The 21,804-nt window shown below is 39.9% G+C and overlaps 1 protein-coding gene across 12 annotated transcripts in view; it reads left to right on the forward strand.

Annotated features, from left to right (window-relative positions):
- Positions 1-21,804, forward strand: part of TANC1 (tetratricopeptide repeat, ankyrin repeat and coiled-coil containing 1) — a 240,851-nt gene that overhangs the window by 67,592 nt on the left and 151,455 nt on the right. For all 12 annotated transcript variants that reach the window (XM_045479928.1, XM_045479934.1, XM_045479929.1 and 9 more), the window contains one exon: positions 10,574-10,653. In XM_045479928.1, coding sequence (XP_045335884.1) covers positions 10,593-10,653 — 61 coding nt within the window. In that variant the 5' untranslated portion in view covers positions 10,574-10,592. The remainder of the gene's footprint in view (positions 1-10,573; positions 10,654-21,804) is intronic.

Genomic DNA, 21,804 nt, shown 5'->3' on the forward strand with positions numbered 1-21,804 from the left:
TCAGGGTTCCTAATCCTGAGATCATTGGATGCACTTCAGGGGTTCTGTGAATGTGGATGGATGGAGAAAAAAATTTACATCTTTATTTTCACAACCTTTAACCAGAATGTGGCTTTTCCTTAAGTCATGAAAACATGCAGCATACAGTAGCACCTGTGGCTTTGGCAAGTAGAAATCAGATTTTGGTATCACATTGTGGGAAATAGTTTAAACCATCGTTTATGCCCATCATTGTTTAGAAAACTACAGTAGCTGTTAGCCCTGCTGCTGTGTCTTGTTATGTATGTGTTAAGCACACATCACTATTATCACATCTTTGCTTCTTAAATAGTTTTATATGTGCATTTCAGCATAACTGATTTTCTTTGTAAGCGTATTTTCTTCATCACAATCATTCAGAAACATTCTCATGAGAGGATCTAGATTGCTGAAGCAGTCTGTCTCCCTTAAAAGGTCATAAGCTTCTGCCTTGGATGGCATCCTTGTGTCTTTCTCATCTTGCTTTGAGACTAGTTAACTTAAAAAAAAAAAAAGTCTTAACATATTCAGCTTTTGCTTCCTAGTTGTCTTTGACTTTTATCATCTGGAGCTCTGACTTCCCCCCATTTTGGGGCTCTTGGGGTGAATGATAAAATAAGACCATCCCCTATTTCCAGGTGACCTTTCTTAGGGCCCGCTGTAGCAGTCCCCCTTAAGACGGCTTACTACAACGAGTGTTTATGGCCAACAATGGTTTCCCTTACAAATTTCAGAAAAGAATACACAGTGCTCCGTATGTTGATATTTGCTGTAGCTATGGAAAAGATGATGTTGTGTGACTTGTATTAGTTTCAGTGAGTTCTCCATTGCATTATTGTGGCAGGCATACCCTAGTTTATTTTAGAACTTTCTATCCAAAGTTAAAACCTTATTATGTCTATTTGGACTGTGTAAAACTGCCCAGAGAAATGCTGGGCACCAGGCCATTCCTTGCCCCATCTCCTATTAACAGGTTTTATGAAATTTATTCAGTGAGAAATGGGGTGGGATTTTTGAGATCCTTTTGAATACACCGTTCCTAACTTCTGGATGTTAGGAATAGGGGAAGCATTGCCCATGTGACATGGAGGTCTCTGTCCCAAATACTCTCCCCCGTTGACAATATGGCCCAACTTCCAGTATTGTTCTTTTGTGAGCTCAGGAATTGAAGAACTTGCTTATTCTAGCATGTATTTTGTAGCATGACACCTCCAGGTCACAAATATTGACAACACTGGTGGTTGAAATAACTCCTGGATGCCTCGCAGAACTTGAGCAAGTAGACAGTAGGTGTCTCTCAATAGAGCCAGACTCTTTTTCAGTATAGGTTTGAGACCTGGGATGCTGCTCTGTGGATGGAGGGGTGTGTGTGTGTGTGTGTGTGTGTGTGTGTGTGTGTGTGTGTGACCAACGATGATTTTTTTTTTCCTCCTATTTGGCAGTTTTTTTTTCTGTCTGTCCACCTCATCAGGCCCCTGGGAGCTAGTCTGTCTCATTTTTTAATTAAAAAAGTAGGCATAGGAGGGACTATATAGTTAGGCTCTAGAGCAGGACAATCTGGATGGACACCCTGGTTCTGCTCCCTTGAGCTGTGTGACCCCAAGCAAATCACTAGCTTCTCTCTGCCTTTGTAGAATCGGGATCTTAATAGTACCTTCTGTGGATGGTGGTGGTAAGGATTAAATAACAATATATGTAGGCTAAGTGCTTAGAACAAGGCCTGGTATGTAGTTAGTGTTAAATAAGTGTTGCTGGGTGCACATTAGAATCACCTAGGGGAGTTTAAAAAAAAATGACACTGGGTGTTGGGAACTCCCATGCTAATGAAATTAGGACCCGGTGGAGGGGAGGTTATAACCTTGTTTGGAGCATCCTAGCACATCACTGACAGGAGTGGAGGAGGGATTTTGATGTCTTCTGTAGGGCTTTAAGTGAAGGATCCATCTGTCAGCTACATAAGCAAGAGATCTTTGTGTAATGAATAGCTGCCTTTCACGGCACCTTTGAAGTTGTCTGACCTTTTTCACTTTGAGGCCAGATGCAGTGCAATTTAAAAAAATTTAATTTCTTTAGATTTATAATACCAGACTTCATTCAGCTGGCATTGATTGATTACCTTTTAGCAGTTTTTGAAAAATGGACTTTCTGACATGTCTTCAAGGTCTCTTCTCCTTTCCTATAAAGGCTTATCACCCATGCCATAGACTCCAATGAGGGGCTCTTTTTTCATCTGCAGTGATGGTTTAGCAGTGATGGTTTACCAGCTACTATGATTACAGTGGTCTTATGAACCAGAAATAAAATTTTCCCTGTGAAATTATAGCACCTGTAGGTGGAAGAGGCCTGATTGTCCAGTCAAGCCAGAAAGGAAGCAGTATTCCTGTTAGATACAGGAGTCCATAAAAGGGGAAATAACTAGCCCAAAGTTATTTTGTTTACATAATGACTTCTATCCTTATTAAGGGAGTTGTAGTTGCTATACGTCAAGAAGGTAGTCAGTGTAAGCTGGGAGCTCATAGATCTGTTAAATGACACAAGTGGAAAACTTCCCAGAAAGGAGAAGGGAAAAGAGAAGAAAATGTAATCAGTGTGGTTGTTATAGAGCTAACTGCCATTGTGAGGAACAGGGCTTGGGTCTCCAGTTGCTGTAAACCTTACAGGGGAGCATCCTGTGACCCTAGTTACATCCTCTACAGAGTTGTGTGAGAGAGGATGGAAGGAAGCATGTTCAAAGACTGTGGTTCATATTCAAACCCTGGGTGGTCCTCCATGGGCTTTTGACCTCATGGCCAGTGGGGCTAACGCTTGATGTTGGCCTTCTCCCAGCTCTCCTTGGCTGGACCCATAACAACTACACTTTCACCCTTATGCAAAAGCCACCTTGTCTTTGAAGCTTGTATTATGCACTCTCCTGGTCACCTCCCTGTCCCCCTCCTCCCCTCCCCCCAGTTCATTGAGGACTTTGGAGTCAGCCAGTCAGTGCCTGAGCTTTCAAGTTCTAGTTCCACCTTTACACATTGTGTAACTTTGAGAAAGTTGTTAATTTCTCTAAGCCTTTCTGCTTCTTTTGGTTATAAAAAAAAAATATCAGTAAGCTATCTCACAGGATTTTTTTTTTTTTGAGGATAAAAAGAGATTATGTATGTAAAACTCTTCACTTTACCTGATATATAGTAAAACTTAGTAAATACTAGGTATTCGGGTGATGGTTGATATCCCAAATGCTGCCTCCATTACTGTAATAAGCATCTGAATGGCCCTTCCATACACCAGGAATCAAGTTCTGTGATTTCTTTGCTTCCAGCAACCTGGGCTTGAAGACATTCCACTTTACCAAACAATGCTGTTGGCCATCATGTGACCTTTATCATTGTCTGGAATTGTTCCACATCCGAAATTTAAAAGTTTATTCTGAAGGACTGGACTTTTTTTCAACTTCCTCATTCACTTAGTGTGACTGTTTTGTTCTTTGATCTCCTTGAGACACAGTCCCTGTTCTCTCTGGCTATCAGACCTCTCGGGGCCTCCCTCCCTCCCTGTCTAGCCTTCATTCCATGGTGTACCACTTTCAGCACATCACAAGAGCACCCTTCTCAGTCTTGGAGCTCCTGTGCTGGACATTCATTCGCTGGCTCATTCCTCTCCTCCTCTGGGTGGTCCGTAGGGCTGAGCATGAGGATACAGTTCCACACTCTGATCTGGTGCCATGGCTTGCTCTGCAGCCTAGATTGGGCAGTCAGAGCTGTTCAGCTGTCCTTTTAATCTTGTGCTTATCTTCCTCTCTTCTGCAAGGGCTGTTTTCAACCTTCACTGCTCCTTTCATACCTTATTTTTACTTTATAGAGAAAATGGAGGCATGAACTCCTAGCTTCCTGCCCATGTTTGTTAATATAATTTTCTTCCCTTTCCATCGTATTATGTTTGACTTCGCATCCTTCTTTGCTTGGTACAAATACTTAGGAGTGTATAAAATGAAAAACTCCAAGCATAGGGCTGATTCCTTAATTGGAAAATCAGGTTGTAACCCTGTCTCTCTTTGCTGCCAGCTGGCCCAGGAGAGTCAGGACAATTTCCTCTAATCCTCAGAGCCCTGCATTTTATTAAAAAAAGTTTTTTGTTAATGTTTATTAATCTTTGAGAGAGTGCGAGCGGGGTAGGGGCAGAGAGAAGGAGACAGAGAATCCCAAGCAGGCTCGGCACTGTTGGCACAGAGCCGGATGCGGGGCCTGAACCCATGAACTGTGAGCTCATGACCTGAACCAAAATCAGATGCTCAACCAACCGAGCCACACAGGCACCCCAGGACTTGCATTCTAAATGACACTATTACGTTTGTTTAAATTTATTAAAGGATGGCAGTCTATTTTGAGATACAACCCTTCCCTTGGAGAATTATAGATGGAATAAAATTCTGTTCCTCCCCAACGTATCCAGTGGTACTGGAGTGACCATACAAATTCTGTGCTGATGTGGGGAGTGGGGCAGGGTTTGACCATCAGACCTAGAGGAGGAAGCAGGTGGGTAAGAAGGCCTCAGGAGTAGGAGGGGCTTTGAGGTAGCTTTTGAAGTGGGCTGGGGCGGGGATGCCTATGCTTTCTCAAATAGATCTACATATCTATGAATGTCTGGCTGGTGGTGGTGGCGGCAATATGGTGGTTACTTTGTCTTCTAGTTAGGAGCTCTAGTTAGGAGCATTGCTGTTGGAGTAGGGAGGTATGTGCTTGGTTGGGGAGCTTCCAACCTGAAGACAGCTTCTGGGTGAGCAGGGGCTTTCTGTAAGGTTGGTGCTCAATCTTGTACAACAGCCATTGGCCTGGGAGGCATAAAGATTATTGCCAGAAGTGCTGCCCTTGGTTATCTTCCCATCTGAGTTTTTCCTGGTTGGAGGAGAATGTATTGATTTCAGGGTTTGATTTTTCTGTCATTGTACTTTTTCCTTCTGTATGCATATTTGAAATACCAAAATAAAACCTCCCTGTGACCTTCTGAAGGCCTGATAAAAGAACAGATCCTGCTGTGGAAATGTATAACTTTGACCATAAACTTGGAAACCAGTGGCTAGTACTGGAAAAAATCTTAAATTATTAGTCCACACCCCTTGCCATTGATTTTTGAGTTCCTTCCATGACAACCTGTTGTTCATTCATTTAAAAAATGTACCTAGTGTTGATTGTGTATAAGGTACATTACAAGGTGCTGAGAGGAATTTGTAGAATTAACATTTTTCAGCATGATTTTGAGTCATAACCATATATCAGTACAAAGTGGGATGTGGAATTAAAGATAACCCAAAAAAATTTTTTTAGTGTTTCTTTATTTTTGAGAGAGAGCGAGAGCATGAGCAGGGGAGGGGCAGAGAGAGAGGGAGGCACAGAATCCGAAGCAGGCTCCAGGCTCTGAGCTGTCAGCGCAGAGCCTGACGTGGGGCTTGAACGTATCTTGACCTGAGCTGAAGTCAGATACTTAACTGATTGAGCCACCCAGGCAACCCTAAAGATAACTTTTTATGGCTATGGCCTGGGAAGGCTTTATGGAAGAGGTAGACAAGTTGGGCTGAACAAATCTCTTCACAAAATAAAAAAGCTCCTGCAGTCAGAAGGAAGTAGCTTAGTCTTGTTTTGCTTCTAAAGTGAAAATTTCTTTTTGCCAACTAGTTCACAAAATGAGAACTTCTTTAAACAAACTTGCATATAGTAATTGTCTAGTAATTTGAAATACCAGCTTGGGAGAGTCAGGTTTTTTTAATTTCTTAATTTTGTAAAAGATTTTATTATTTTTCAGGAATCTTTACACCTAATGTGTAGCTTGAACTCATGACCCTGAGATCATAAGCCACATGATCTACTGACTGAGCCAGCCAGGTGCTCTAGGAGAGTCAGGTTTTTTGTTTTTTTTGTTTTTGTTTGTTTGTTTGTTTGTTTTTTAAGAAACTTTTCCCCAAACAACGTGTATACCTTCCTACAGAATATGTAAAATATGGGTTGAAAGTGATTTCAATCTAATTGATAGTTTCCACTTAATTTGTGCATCAGAATTTAAACATTTGAGTTGAGACTTCATGCCCATAGATCTTTTAAATTCACATTCTGTCAGACTGTAAATTTACTATGCATTTAATAACTTATACTCAAATCAGAAGTCTTTTTGCTTATGACCAGCCTAACTAAAGAAAAGAACAGCAGAATTAGAGGTACAGTTTGTAGAGTGGTTTTGAATAAAGAAGAGTGAATGATTGGGCCTGTGTGTCTTGGGAAATAAATTATAGCCCAGTGTCTCCCCCACCTTTTCTGGCTGATGCATCTGAATCCTGGAGAAGTTCAGTGACTTGTTCCTAGTTACAATGTGTGGGCCACAGCTGGGATTAGGTCTCTTGATTCTTAGGCGGCTTCTACTATAAGAGGGGGAAAAAAAAGCTGGGGTTAGGGGGCACGGGGCACCAGGAGCCAGAGCAGGGAGAGAGACCTCCTGGAATTTCAAGTATTCATCAGGGGTTGTTTTTTCCCCAGCTTCGTGGGAGCTCTAAAAGAATGTTGAGATGTGGCTCTTGCTTTCAGGAAGCTTCTATAATGTAATTTTCCGTGAATTTCCAGCCAAGGGCCAGTGCCCCAGCTAGCAGGCCCCTTTGTTTCCTTTTGTGGTCTCTATGCTGCGTTGTTTTCTTAATTTGCCCTGTTCTATATATTATTTATCTTGAAGGGTGCTTCAGACCTCCCACTGCCACCACACATTTCCTTTCTTTTAATAAACACTGAGGATTGCTAATGCAAAGAAAGTTCCACAGGTAGTCATACCAGAGGACATGGCTATTATTTTGATAAGTCAGACCTTAGTAGGATGGAAAAATATTTTCAAACCCTTAAAGATGAGGATGTTTTTGATGTCTCTCCCTTTTCTGGGGGGAAAAAAATCCTTAATTATGTACAACTTAGTTTTCAGTGTTTCACTTGTAAATATTGCTATTTTGGTTTGCTTAATTTTGGCAAAAGGGAGCCACCTTCAGAAACAGCGTTGCTTTGAGGTCAGATATATGGTTTGATGGGAGATGCTCCTTCTAGTGGAGTGCATACAAACTCAGGATAACTGGATAATAAGATTTTGTTACCAGGAGATTTTAAGGTTAATTCAGGTGTTGACTTGAAGGGGTATTAGGAAATGTAGCATTCCTTCCCTACTGTCTCATTGCCTGATGTCACATGAATTTAACTGTGTTTTCTGTTTCTGTGTTTCTTGTGAATGAAAATCTATAGGAATGTTCCTTGTAACTTATAAACTGCTATAAATGTTGGCTAATTGCTTGATTTGGAGGAAGTCGCTCATCTGTGTTCATTGCAGCCTAGTTAAATCTGTCAACAAATACGGAGAACAGAGTGGGTACGAAGCCTGTGTTCTGGCTTCTGTTTGTATTAAAGAATTAACATAGTCCCTGCCCTCAGCTCACAGATTCCACTTGGAATTGTGTAAACAGGCAGTATGGCACTCCAGAAGAGGAGAATTTTAATGCTATGTTACTCTGTGATTTCAGACAAGGTGGTCATGGTTACGATGCTGCCATCGTGACTGCAAACCAGAACAGATTTGGTCTTGGATTTAAATCCTCCCTGTTTTACTTAGGGTGATCTTTGTTATAATTTTCATATCATTGTAATTACTGTGTAGAATGCTAACACATAACATGGAGATGTTGTGCCTATCCCCAAAGACTTTGTGTTAAAGGAGAAATCCAAAAAGTGAAAGTAAGCTTGGTAGTTTATTTAACTTCTGGGCATTTTAAAAGGAAGAACCTATGGTATTTGGGAGACTTAGATGTTGAATGATAGTAGGAAAATAAGGAAATCTAGGTCACTTCAGGTCATTGGTTGTCTAGGGTTAACATTATTTATTCACATTTTATTTTCTTTTAAATGAAAATTACAGCAACTTTCCCCCATTAGAGAATTTCAGAGCCTGATATAGGGGCTAGTCTTTTCTCTCTTCCTCAACAGTATATAATTTAAAGAAATAGAAGCTGAAGTTACTTTTGTACTCAGGTACACTCAGTTAAAGTTTCTCCAGGTCATAGTTCGAATAAGTCTTAGAAAAAAAATTTAAGCTTTTCCCCTTGACTTGCTATTTATGGAGGAAAGCAGGAACTGGAAAGAAAAATTACAGTGGCTATCTGATAGCCTCTTTCACTTAACTCAAGACCACTGATGTGGAAGATGTGACTATCCTGAAAATAGCTGAGCTCCCCAAAGTAGGCATCCAGGGAGTCTGGGATGAGATGCCCAAGCCTGTGTCTCCTAGTCCTCGCCCTGTGGGACATGTCTTTCCCATGGCAAAGCAGATATGCTGTGGGTTGGAGATGACCAGGGTGATTAATCAGGGGCAGCCTCATTGCCATGGTGGGGCCTGAGCCAGTCTGTGGTCCAGGGAAGTACAGGGCTCTGGGAGAGCTCACTAAGGGACCATAGCCAAGCTCTGTTGGCACGACTCCATCAATAATTTTCTTTTATTTTTGAAGTATGTTGTCTTTGTTAAATGACAAACCTTGAAGGTTGATTGATTTGGAAAAGAAAAAATCTGAGCTTAGCAGGCATCTATTATTGAATTTTGTCCACCATTTTTTACACAACATTTTTCAGTGTCTCTTTTAAGCATGATCATAGAAATTGGTGTTGCCACAATTTGGTGGTCTTCCCAGGTTCAGTGCTTGCCCTTCAGGTGAAACCCAAATCTTTGCTGAAGTAGCATTTTAATTTTTTTAAGTTTTTAAATTTATTTTGAGAGAGAAAGAACATGGGTGTGCCTGAGTGGGGTCGAGGGGCAGAGAGAGAATCCATAGCAGGCTCCATGCTGTCAGCACAGAGCTTGACGCAGGGCATGAACCTACAAACTGTGAGATCATGACCTGAGCCAAAACCAAGAGTCAGACACTCAACTGACTGAGCCACCCGGGCACCCCTCACTGAAGCAGACTTTTTAAAAAAAATTAGGCTGTAAGCCTTTTGTGTGTGGAGACTTGTTTTGTAAAGTAATTTAACTCCATTAAACTTTAGCTTTCTCCAAATTCTGCTTAAAATACTGTCTTCCTGGTATCTCTAGGGTGGGTTGATTTGTTGTTGATTTTTGTTGGTTTGATTGCTCTTGCCCAAAGCTTTCACTTTCTGAGAGGAGAGGCAGTGTGTTGGAAGGAGAAGACCCTTGTTGGGGGCCTGCAGATTTGGATTCTGGCCCTGCTGTTAATTAGCTGTGTGACCCTGGGCAGTCAGCCTTCCAGGGTCTCTGTTTCTTCGTCAGGGAAACAAAGGGCTTGGAAAAATAAATACAGGCCTGGACCAAATGATAGAAGGTCACGCTGTGTGCTTATGTTGTGTGACTCTGTGAATGGCAGCACTTTGAGACTCTTGGCTCTCTGTGGTCCCCACAAAGGCTCTGTTTCACTCTGGGATTGAGCAGTTGTGCGGGTGTTAGTTACATTGAGGCCATTTCAAGCATTCAAGCTCACTAGGCAGGTGGAGCCCTCTTCTCCCCAGCAGTTTCTCCCTGTTTCCCTTCCCTTCTCTCCTCTCTCTCTCTCTCTCTCTCTCCCCTTTTTTCCAAGAGCAACCTGCTTGCCTTCCACCTTCCTGTCCTTAGTGCGTTAACAACGGTGTGATGGGTAACACAACCTACTCGGATTCATGACCACTGGGAGTTGTCCAGCCATCTCCTCTGAGTTCCTGGAGGGAAGAGAGCTACTGGAGACTCAGCGATGAAATAATGGCCCTTTGTCTGTCTTTTGCTATAGGGATGGTTTTAGGTTTCATCTTAGGCCTGGGCCATTGTGGTGTTTTTACATGCTCAGTACAACCCTGTTTAAAAATGCAGCTTATCGTTTAAAGGATTCAGCTGTAGCACCACAGACGGTTCTACTTTCTTCCCCATCCCCAACCCTCCCACCCCCTACCCCAAGTCCTAACTATATGTAGTAAAAACCCACTGTAATGTATGCTGTTTGATTGGGTCCCCTGACATCGGCTTTAAAATGTGTTTCCATTGTATTTATTTTATAAATGTTTATAAGGTTATGTTTTAATCTGATAAACTTACAAAACGTTTTCCTTGTGGTTATATAATCAGTAGCATCTGCAAAACGTGCCTTTAAACATGTAGCTTTCTTCTTAACCATTATCTTGTTGATTCTCTGTTCTAATGTTTTCTTTTGATGAACTGGGGTTAGGAGACCTGAATTCCTGTGCCAAACATCTTACAGTAACGTGCCCAGATTTAGCCTCGTAACCTTAATTAGATGTGGAATGCTGAGAATGCCCTGGTGTGAGTTTTTTTTTTTTTAAACTTTCATAACAAGACAGTGAACTTCTGATCACTTCATTAAATGTTACAAAATACTCCTTGTGTCTTTAGCATTTAGTTTCCCATCTTAGTCTCTTCAGAGAAAAATAATGTAAAACTCAAGGTACCTTTATATTCTCCTAAGCAATGTGTTAGGGCACAGGTTATCTTTTGTGTCAGTATGCAAGTTATATTCCAACTCATAACCCTTAATTCCTCTTCCCTCCCCTCCTTTTCTCTTTAGAAGCAAAAGAGTGTTGAAAATGTTAAAGGCTGTGCTGAAAAAGAGCCGAGAGGGAGGAAAGGGGAGCAGGAAGGAGACAGGTACGTACAGGAATGAGCTGAACAAGCAGGTGGGTATGGGACATCAACACCTGCTCACTCTAGGCTGGACGCATGCCCTTGCATCGGGAATGGGTCCCAAGGAGTGCTCTGGGTGAGAATGCACATAATCCTGGAAGCCATGAGAAATTAAATACATTTCTGAGCTCTTTTATGGGAAGCGACTTTGAAAACTGAGTTTGGGTTACGAACCAAATCCTTTCCGCAGAACACTTGGAAGGTTCATAATTTTAACAGAACATTCAGATCCAGAGGCAGTCAGAGTTAAGACATGGAGGGATAGCAGGTGTGTCCAGGAATTTGATTTCTAGAAAGCCCTTTCCCCTTTCCCACACACGATTTCATTTTATATGTTTGGCCAACTGCTGGCTGACTGGTCCTCCTCTTTTGAGTATCAAATTTTCCGCCTAACAGGTGTAGCCTCACTCAGTGCCAGACTGCTAGCTTTCATTATGATGAGAGCTACTTAATTTGCCTTGGATTTCATTCCTATTGATAGAGTTCTGGTGCATATGTAGTCATTGTGACTCTTCACTGCATTCCATGTGATAAACTCCTCTAAGGTTATTTTGGTGGCCACTAGTGGTCTGTTTCTCTTGCTAGGAAAATTGCATATTTTTTACCATTATTGTACAATAAAAAATCTGTTCGCATTGATTGATTTCCCCAAGATGTGCTGTTTCACTCTGCAAACTCACGATGATCTGGAGTTGGAGAGTGGCTGGTTTTCTGAGTTATTGTATACTGAATAACATTGCAGTTTTAATTTCTATTTTTTTAATGTTTATTTATTTAGAGAGAGAACATGTGTGTGTGCACACATGCCAGGAAGGGGCAGAGTGAGAGAGAGCGAGAGAGAGAAAGAGGGAGAGAGAATCCTAAGCAGGGATACTCCATGCTCACAGTGCAGAGCCCAGCACGGGGCTTGGTCTCACGCACAAATGGTGAGATGATAACCTGAGCCGAGATCAAGAGTTGGACGCTTCACTGACTGAGCCACCAGGCGTCCTGTAATTTCTATTAAAGTATAAATAAATACACTTATTACCAAAATATCACTGAATTATAGTTAACTCTTCAATTGAAAAGATGTTGCAATAGCTTTTATTACATAATGTTACTATGTAATGTGTGTGTGTGATTCACAATGTATGTTATGTAATGTTAAGGATCATGGTAATATGTGTTGTTTCTGTACTTAAGAGAATAGGTGGGCTTAAACTTTTTAGTTATATGGAATTTAGACAAATTTTCTATTAATTAACCCTTAAACCAAAAAGTCTGCAAAATGTCAAACTTACTTTAAAAGTAGAGTCTTTAGGAGTGCCTGGGTGGCTCAGTTGGTTGAGTATCTGACTTTGGCTCAGGTGATGATCTCATGGTTGTGAGTTCAAGCCCCTCATCGGGCTCTCTTGCTGTCAGTGCGGAGCCTGCTTTGGATTCTCTCTCTCTCTCTCTCTCTCTCTCTCTGTTCCTCCCCTGCTCATGCTTGCTCTCTCAAATAAATATTTAAAAAAAGATACCGTTTATTGTAAAGTTACTGTTAAGATTCTATTAGAAGCTTCTCATTAATACCTGTATAGCAGATACAAAAAAAAAGAAACCAGTTTTTAATGATAGAAACAAGAGACCATATTCTGCTTTTAATCTTAAAAAACCAATCCCTACCTTTTGAATAATTAATTAGAATGGTTACTATAGAGATTTTTCAGTACACATGATTTCTGTCCAGGAGGATATTCACCCTCTGCTGGGGCAAGGCCAAAATATCCTTCTTTTGATTTCTCTGAAAGCTGTTTAAAAAAATTTCCCTCCCCAGTTTTGGCTTGTCTGACACTCATGCTAGGGACTTTGTTAGTTGCTTCTTTACATGCCTTTGGAATTTTCAGCATTAAATTGGGTCCTAAGCCGGCTATCTAGCTGGAGCTGCCCAACCACTGGCCTGGATCTCCAAGCCAAAACTCCCTACTTTGTAATGGAGTCTTTCACAGCAGAGCCACGATGCTCTTTGACCAGTGCCAGTAAAATAACAGTACAGTAATGATGTGGGGCACCCTGCCTTTGAGAAGGGCCAGACCGTGAACATAGTTTGCATTTGTAACTGTTCCAGTTTTAGAGCATGTGATTTTGGGTTCATTTCCCCCTCTGGTTGTTAAGAGCAACTACTGTTTTTTTCTGAATCATTTCTTCATAATTCCCACACTATGGCTTTTCACTAATGCAAACCAACTTGAAAAAGCAATGGGAACATTTCTCATAAAACATCTGTATGGTATGTGCCTTTTTTCTCTTAACTAGAATCTGGTTGTGGTAGTTGGGGAACAAAGCAGATGGAATTTTAAATCTTGATGAAGTTATGTCACAAGATGATTGAGGAAAATACTTGGAATTTGACCATTCGTATGTTAAGTTCAGTGCCAACTCTCATTATATAAGTAGATCATAGCTAAGTTTCTCTGTAAATTAAAGCTGGTTAATCTATGGAGACTGCTCTGAGACTTGGGTAATAATATCTCCTACAAATGGAAAAATTTTGCTCTCCTGTTTCCAATTAAAACCAATCTTTGTTGCAAAGACAAAGGAAAATTCGTTTTTATGTACTTGAACTCACAATTACAGAAATTTAGGAAATATTTATGTCTAAAGTACTGAGCTTCGCTTTTTATACATGTCTTGTAGGTTGTTTTTACAATCTTGAACTATACTTTTTTTTTTTTTTTAATCGAATCAGCTTTGAGAATTTGGAAAACATAATCACTGAGTTAAATTTAGTATTCTTCAAAAGAAAGCAGACATTTTTTCAGAAATATATATTGAAAAGTCATTACATCCTCAGTTCTTATCCCTAAAAGAAAATGTCACATATGTGTACTTTAAATTATTGGTAAAATTTTAGGTATTGAAATTTATATGTATATAATGGTATTTGAAATAATGTATGTTAAGTATTAAACTATTAAAAGCCATTGGGTGAACTCTAAAAATGGTGAAATTCTTTTTTTTTTTAATTATGCTTTTTATAATGTAGGGAATGCTTATAGCTAAGTAAAACGTGTTTTCTGGAGGCTGTTGAACTGTGTCAGAGAATGCAGTATTAAAAACTTGAAAATGTTTTTTGGGAAAGTACATTTGCTTTGTCCTCACCATTCCATCAGTGCAAATGAGTACTGTATTTCTCTTGACCTTGAGTTAGGCCAGAGGGAGCAAAAATCAATATTAAACCACAACGTGGGGAGAGCTAGATGAGGGCATCTATTTTTTTTTTTCCCCTTCCCTGCTCTTATGTTAAGGCCTTGATCTAAAGCAAATGTATTTATTTTGAAGCTCTCCAGAGGGGAGAGACCATGTCTTTTTAAGTGACCTTTGCTATCAAAAAACTTTCATGTTACTATTATTAAACCTACTTAATTTAAAGATGAACTAATTGCTGTGAGTATATTGAGAGTATTCTGATATAAGTATGGAGCAAGTAAGAGTTTAGAGTCGATAAAAGAGCAATGTAGGGAATTAATATTTTTTCTATAGAACAGCACGGTTTAGAAAACCAATAGGGAAAAGTCCCATTTTATAATAGAAACAAAAACTTTCATAGAACAACCTAAGAAAAAATGTACAAGCCTTACATTAAAATAAAATAAAATAAAATAAAATAAAACTTTGCTGAAGCACTTACAGGAAGACCTGAATAAATGGAAAGAAATACTGTGTTTTCCAAGTGGACAAAGGCATTATTTTAAACCGATTAACTCTCATAGAATTACCTATACGTTTCATTTAATCACTAATGAAATCCTATTTTATTTTTAAAGACATTGTTTATTTTGTTTTTGAGAGAGAGAGCTAGAGCGCATATGCATGCAAGTTGGGAAGGGGCTGAGAGAGAGTGGGACAGTTTCTGAAGCCGGCTCTGTGCTGACAGCAGAGAGCCTGATGCAGGGTTTGAACTCACAAACTGTGAGATCATGACCAGAGCCGAAGTCAGATACTTTAAGCAGGTGCCCTAAAGACATGGTTCTTTTAGAGCAGTTTTAGGTTCATAGCAAAATTGAGCAGAAGGTACAGAGGTTTCCCATATATCCTCTGCCCCCACTTACTCACAGCCTCCCCCGTGATCAACACCCCCCACCAGAGTAGTACATTTGTTACGATAGATGAACCTACACTGACACATCACAGTCACCCAAATCCCATAGTTTACATTAGGGTTCACTCTTGATGTGGTACATTCTATGGGTTTGGACAAGTGTGTAATGACCTGTACCTATTGTTATAGTGTCCTACAGAGTATTTTCACTGCTCAAAAAAATCCTGTCATTTTTTTTTTTTTTTTTTAACACAGCATAGCCAATTGATTTAAAAATTCATCTGGGAGAAAACATGGTTAAAAATAGCCAAGGAATAACTGAAAGTGTGGGGCAAGTGTATCTAAATGACTGAGCCTGGTTCCCATGCTGGGTTCTAGCTGCAGAAGTGGGACAGGTGTGTATTTTGACTTCTTAACTTTTACAGGGTGGACTTCACCTCCCACTGAGACATGCATTGAAGAGGATTCTTCTGTCCTAGACATTGGCAGGTCCCCTCCACTTCAGAAACCAAGCACAAATCTGTAGGATAGCTCATTGGAATAGCTGCCACTTCCAGAGTGAATAAATGAGTTGGCTAGTTTTTTGGACTTTTTTTTTTTTTTTTTCCTATTGGGCTCCCAGAAATGAAACCTAATTTTTTGCTAACATCTTTGATATAATTGCAGCTTACAGTTGCTAGCAGTTTGGGTTTTTTCTTTTAATCCTGGAGATAGGGGCATCCTTCTGGAAGCAATAGGCAAGACCTGTTGCCCTCCTAGAGAGGGTTCGTCCCTCTCTCTGTATCCCTCCCTTCTGCTCTGTGCTAAGCTTGAAACCATAGTCTTTTGCCCTATCCAACTTTTGCAATTGTTCTGTTTTGGTGGGGAAGAAGCTCCAAGTTGAGGAAGAAGAACAAAGTTTGGTCAACTTCTAATTGAAGCACTGCCTCAATTAAAATATAGACTGAGTAAAGAAGGGTTGCTTAATATGCCCAAATAATTGTTTATTAGCCTTTTCCTTTCAGTTTAATTATTTGTGTTCTTTTTTTTCAGCAGGGAGGCTTAGTTTGAAGCAATTTATTAAAAAAAAAACAACACATTTGACCTTCACCTTTTCATCGTTAAAACCCAGCTGGTCGGCTAAGTGCACTTGTAATGGTGTTAATTAAGGCATTGGATAGTCTCTAAACTTGAATGTGTACTGAATTAATCTGTTAGCTTTGCATCTAATCCTTCACTTTGAATTTGTAGTAAAAGGAAGCTGTTTGCCTCTAAAGTTTAAAAGCCACTGATGTGATTGTTAAATGTGGTATTTTAAGCCATTCCAGGCTGCAGTCTGGTTTTCAGTGGTACCTTCTAAAAATGCCTCCATACAAACGATGCTTTGTTTTATCCGGAAAATATGAAGCTGCTTTTGATTATTCTGTGCTGCATTGCCCATTTTCTGTGGTTGTGGACTATTATTTAGGAATTTAGTGCAGTGACTGTCTTGCTGAGCTATGGATATATGGTATCGTGTTGTTAACAGACTCGAAAAATGTTTCCCAAGCAACAAAACAGGCAGAAATAGTTCAATCTAAAGGTATTGTATTTCTCTTTACCAGGGCACTTAAGAAAATTCTGTAAAATATTGGGACATGATATAAAAACAGAATAGAAGCCAGGTTGGTTTTTGGTAAAGTCAGGAATGCTGTTCCCTCTGGTTTGATTGGTTCCTTCACCATTTTTTCTTTGTTGTCTATACATGTCTCAAAGTCTATAAAAAGCACAGACTTTGGAATTAGAAGTCACAGATTCAAATCCCAGCTTGATCACCTCCTAGTTTACTTGAATTTGGACAAATTTATTCACTAAACTACCTTACAGGGATGTTGTCAGGGTTAAATACAAGGACCTTTTTGCAGAAGTCTCACTTGACACATGGCTTCTGCTAAATATTCAGTAGAGCTTTGCTTTCCTTAGAACACTGTGTGGTGCCTTTAAGAACAAACAAAACCCTTGTAAAGCTTCTTGTTCTTTCCTTGAAGAGAAGGTGGGACTGCTCTCAGGAGTGATGTTCTAGAAGCTTCTTTCTACGACTTCCCATTTCCAAATACTCTGCCATCATCTTTGCATACCGAAGTCTTTTTGTGCCATCTTTACCCTTTCCCTCATAATAAAACTGAGAAAGCTGAGTCATTTGTCTGTTGTATGGTGGTCTATTCTTTAGAAGTCCTTTACCTTTTAGCCTATATCAAGTACTGCCATTTTATCCTTTTTCTTTGTGAAATTAAATGAAAAGCCTCTTTCCTTTGCTTAAAGAGATTTTGGGAGTCAGCGAGCAGCTTTAAGAATAGATTTCTAAGGACAGTTTATGTAGTTTCTGAGATGTTTCATTTCAACACATCCTTAATTAATGAAGGTCTTCCTGTTTAGAAGGCTCTGCCTTCCATCCTCTTTGTACCTTTTCCATATGTTTTAGGGAACTATAAAGGATGAAAGAGAGAAGGAAGAGAACAAATACTTAGCATTTATCATGTGTTAGGTGCCTACACATAATGGACCAAGCTGGTTCATCCTGAACAGCCTGTTTCCTGTGAAGGGCATAATTAGTGAAAGCTCTGGACACAGAAGGTGAAATCAAGACCCTGCCTGGATCTTCTTTGTTTTTTGGCCAGTAAGACTTCCAAGACTTCCATCATAAAGTTTGTGGCAGAATTCTCAAACAACAGCACTTATTTACTTGGGTCCTTCTTTGCATGTACCACGAAACAATGCAGGGATTAGGGATTCCCGACCCCCACATAGTTGAAAATCAACATGTAACTTTTGACTCCCCAAAACTTAACTACTAATAACCTGTTGGACTGGAAGCCTTATCGATAACATAAACAGTCTATTAACATATATTTTATACATAGTATTATATACTGTATTCTTAAAATAAGGTAAGCTAGAAAAAAATTTGCTAGGAAAATCCTAAGGAAGAGAAAAATACATATTTACAGTACTGACTGTATTTATTGAAGAAAAAAAATCCATGTATAAGTGGACCAATGCAGTTCAAACCTGTGTTGTTCAAGGGCCAACTGTATATGTGTAAATGTAGTAGGAAACTTAATAGAGAAATACAAAGTAACAACTCAGAGTCCGGTTTTTTTGGGTCAAATCTAATTTCATTTATAAATAACCATATTAAAAAAATTTTTTAATGTTTATTTTTGAGAGAGAGAGGGAGACAGAGTGCAAGTGAGGGAAGGGCAGAGAGAGAGGGAGGCACAGAATTTGAAGCAGGCTCCAGGTTCTGAGCTGTTCAGCACAGAGTCTGATGCTGGGCTCGAACCCACAAACACAAGATCATGATGTGAGTGGAAGTTGGATGCTTAACCGACTGAGTCACCCAGGAGCCCCTAAATATTTTTTATTTTTTTATTTTAATTTTTTAAAATACTTCCTTTGAGGGAGACAGTGTGTGTGTGCAAGTGGAGGGGGAGCTGAGAGAGAGGGAGAAAGCAAATCCCAAGCAGGCTCCGCGCTGTCTGAGCAGAGCCTGACATGGGGTTCAGTCCTACCAACCATGAGATCATGATCCAAGCTGAAATTAAGAGTCAGTTGCTTAACCAAATGAGCCACCCAGGCGCCCCTAGTTTTTATTTATTGTTTTATTTTATTAAAAAAATTTTTTTTAATGTTTATTTATTTTTGAGGGAGAGAGACACAGTGTGAGCAGGGGAGGGGCAGAGAGTGAGGGAGGCACAGGATCGGAAGCAGGCTCCGAGCCAGCAGCACAGAGCCTGATGCGGGGCTCGAACTCACAAGCTGTGAGATCATGACCTGAGCTGAAGTCAGATGTTCAACTGACTGAGCCACCCAGGCACCCCTGGTTTTTATTTTTTTAAGTAGGCATCATGCCCAGCATGGAATCCAATGCAAGGCTTGAACTCATGACCCTGAGATCAAGAATTGGATACCTAACTGAGCCACCCAGGTGCCCCTATCAATACTTTTTAAAAAATAAAGTTGCTTTTCTGTAAACAAATAAACCCCCCAAACAATGGTCTTATTTTCTATATATCGAGTTTTCAAAGAACTTTGTCATGTGTAATTTCTTAATTCTCATAGAAGCTCTATATTTGAATTTTTATGTGACCAATTTGCATTTTCTAGGAGAATTCCAAGGTTTTATTTCTCTTCTACAGGAATATAAAAATCTTGATTTCATATAATCTACTGGAAAATATAGTTTCTGAGGGGGGAGGTAAGCTACCAAAGATTTGATCTAGATTGACTTTTTTTTTCTTTTTGTTCTGTGAAGGATGATATGAACTTATTCCTCTTAGGAGGGTGAGGCTTTGACCTTGCATTTGTCCTGCAGCTGATGGATGGCCGCTAGGGGTAATCAGTTGGGTAGCCCTAGCCTTGGTGTGGAGCTTTAAATTGAGAAACCTTTATTCACATCTGAAATCATGGCATTGGAAAGTAGGTCTCTATCCCACATTTCTCCCTGCTTTCGTAGCAGGCTAGTTGTGAAACAGCCATTAAAGGTGCTGGTGTAGACTCGGAGAATTCTTTTTTTTTTTTTTTATTTTAAAGTTTATGTATTTTTGAGAGAGTGTGTGAGTGGGGGAGGGGCAGAGAGAGGAGGAGACACAGAATCTGAAGCAGGCTCCAGGCTCTGAGCTGTCAGTACAGAGCTTGATGCGGGCCTCGAACCTATGAACTGTGGGATCATGACTTGAGCTGAAGTCGGATGCTTAGCCAACTGAGCCACCCAGATGTGCCCCTAGAGTTGGAGAATTTTTAAGTTTTGGCGACCGCAGCACTATTTTAGGGGTAAAAATAAGACATGAGCAGTTGGTTTTTAATTCTTTACTTTCAAGTTTATTTATGCCAAAGTTTCCCATCTTTTTTTTTTTTTAATTTTTTTTTTTTTAACGTTTATTTATTTTTGAGACAGAGAGAGACAGAGCATGAACAGGGGAGGGGCAGAGAGAGAGGGAGACACAGAATCTGAAACAGGCTGCAGGCTCTGAGCGGTCAGCACAGAGCGCGACGCGGGACTCGAACTCACAGGCGGTGAGATCATGACCTGAGCCGAAGTCGGACGCTTAACCGACCAAGCCACCCAGGCGCCCCAAAAGTTTCCCATCTTTAAGGGAGTTTGGGGACACCAAACTGCTGGATTTGGTATATAATGACGGTCTTTGTGTCCTGAGACTGTCCTGGAACACAGAGTACTTAGGAAGGATGATGTCTCTGATAGGGGATACATACATAGGTGGCTGTAATAGTTTGAGCACTTGTCTGGAGTTTTTATAGATAAGGAGCCGACCGGCAGCAGAGGCTAGGAGCCTGGATGCAAACTCCTGAGTAAGGATGAGAGAGAGCTACCTGTATACTGCTGATTTCCGATGATTGCACTTCTATTTCAGTTCTCAAAATTGAACAATTTATATGTTAATAATTTTTGTCTTTGGGCACCTGGGTGGCTCAGTTGGTTAAGTGTCTGATTTCAGCTCAGGTCATGATTTCACGGTTCATGAATTTGAGCCCCAAATCGGGCTCTGCATTGACAGTGACAGTCACGATGGGATTCTCTCTCCTTCTGTCTTTGCCCCTCCCCTGCTAACAGTCTCTCTCTCACAGAAATTAAATAAATAAACTTTAAAAGGGGCTTCTTTGTCCCTACCTCTCACCGCCCCCCCCAAGAAAATTTTGGAGATAACTTTTGAGTTATATAGAAAATTTATTTCCAAGTGTCAGATATTAAAAAAATATATATTTGTTTGATGGTATGTTTTCTTATTGTCTTAGTTCATGCTGCCATAACAAAATACCATGGACTGAGTGGCTTAAAAAACAGAAATTTATTTTCTCACAGTTCTGGAGGCCAGATGTCTGATACCAGAGCACCAGTATTGTTGGGTTTTGGGGAAGACTCTGTTTTGTAGACGGTTGCCTTCCTGTGTCCTCAAATGGTGAGAGAGACCACAAGCTCTCTGGTACCCCGTCTTAGAAGGACACTAATTCCATCATGAGGGCCCCACCCTCGTGATGTCATTTAAAACTAATTATCTCCCAAGGGCCCCATCTCCAAATACCATCATATGGGGATTTGGGGCTTCAATAAATGAATTTTCAGGGGACACAATTCAGCGCACAGCACTTGTCTCTATTCTAATTACAAATGTAATATTATATTTCATTGATTATAAAACACACCATTATTTCATGTACCTCTAAGGAAGAAAGACCTACTGACCTACTGACATAATACTTTATTAATTAAAATGTTCATTTGACTTAAGTTTTCCCTTTTTCAGAGAGTTATTTTTACATATCTTAACCTTTTTCATAAAACTGAAAGAAAATATAAATAGGTTGGTTAAGGCATTTCTAATTTATATTCAGAGCCTTATTTTTGTAAGTCCTTATTTTTTTTTTAACCTAGTTGTCACCATCCATTTTTCTACACACTACATTATCTTATCTGCCTTTGAGAGCATTAATGATAGAGTATTTTTTGAGTCGGTTACTATATTCTCCACGGCTTTCTTCCAAGCTGAAGATCTTCATTCTGCATATTTGATACTATCCTTTCATGATCTCCAAAGGAGATTTTAATGGAAAGTTTTCAGATAAAATCTAGGGTTCTTCTTCATTCCACGGTTGATCTTAAGTGCTTTGTTGACTGAAACCTGGAAAGGCTTAAAATTGTCTAGTCACCCTAGGTTTGTGGTCAGTGGCCTCCACATTACAATCACTGCTTGGCTGATAGTGATTTTTAAGATGCCATCGACTGTTAACATACATTTTGGTAGTGAAAACAAATATAGGTCTTTGAATCTATGCCCAATATAGCATGTGTTTATTGTAAAAAATTTGGAAAATACTAATAAGAATAAAGAAAAAAACCCAGGATATTCTTTGTCTTTTGCCTTACCTCTCCAATGCCATTAGTCTTTGATCAATGCCTAATATTTTATTGAACTCATATACCATGATTTTGCTTGGGTATGTGCTTTTCTCATTCATTGAAAACAAAACAGAAACAACGTCTGGAAAATAGGTATCTGTATACAAATCTCTGA

This window comes from Leopardus geoffroyi, chromosome C1 (assembly GCF_018350155.1).
Source record: "Leopardus geoffroyi isolate Oge1 chromosome C1, O.geoffroyi_Oge1_pat1.0, whole genome shotgun sequence".
Classification (NCBI taxonomy): domain Eukaryota; kingdom Metazoa; phylum Chordata; class Mammalia; order Carnivora; family Felidae; genus Leopardus; species Leopardus geoffroyi.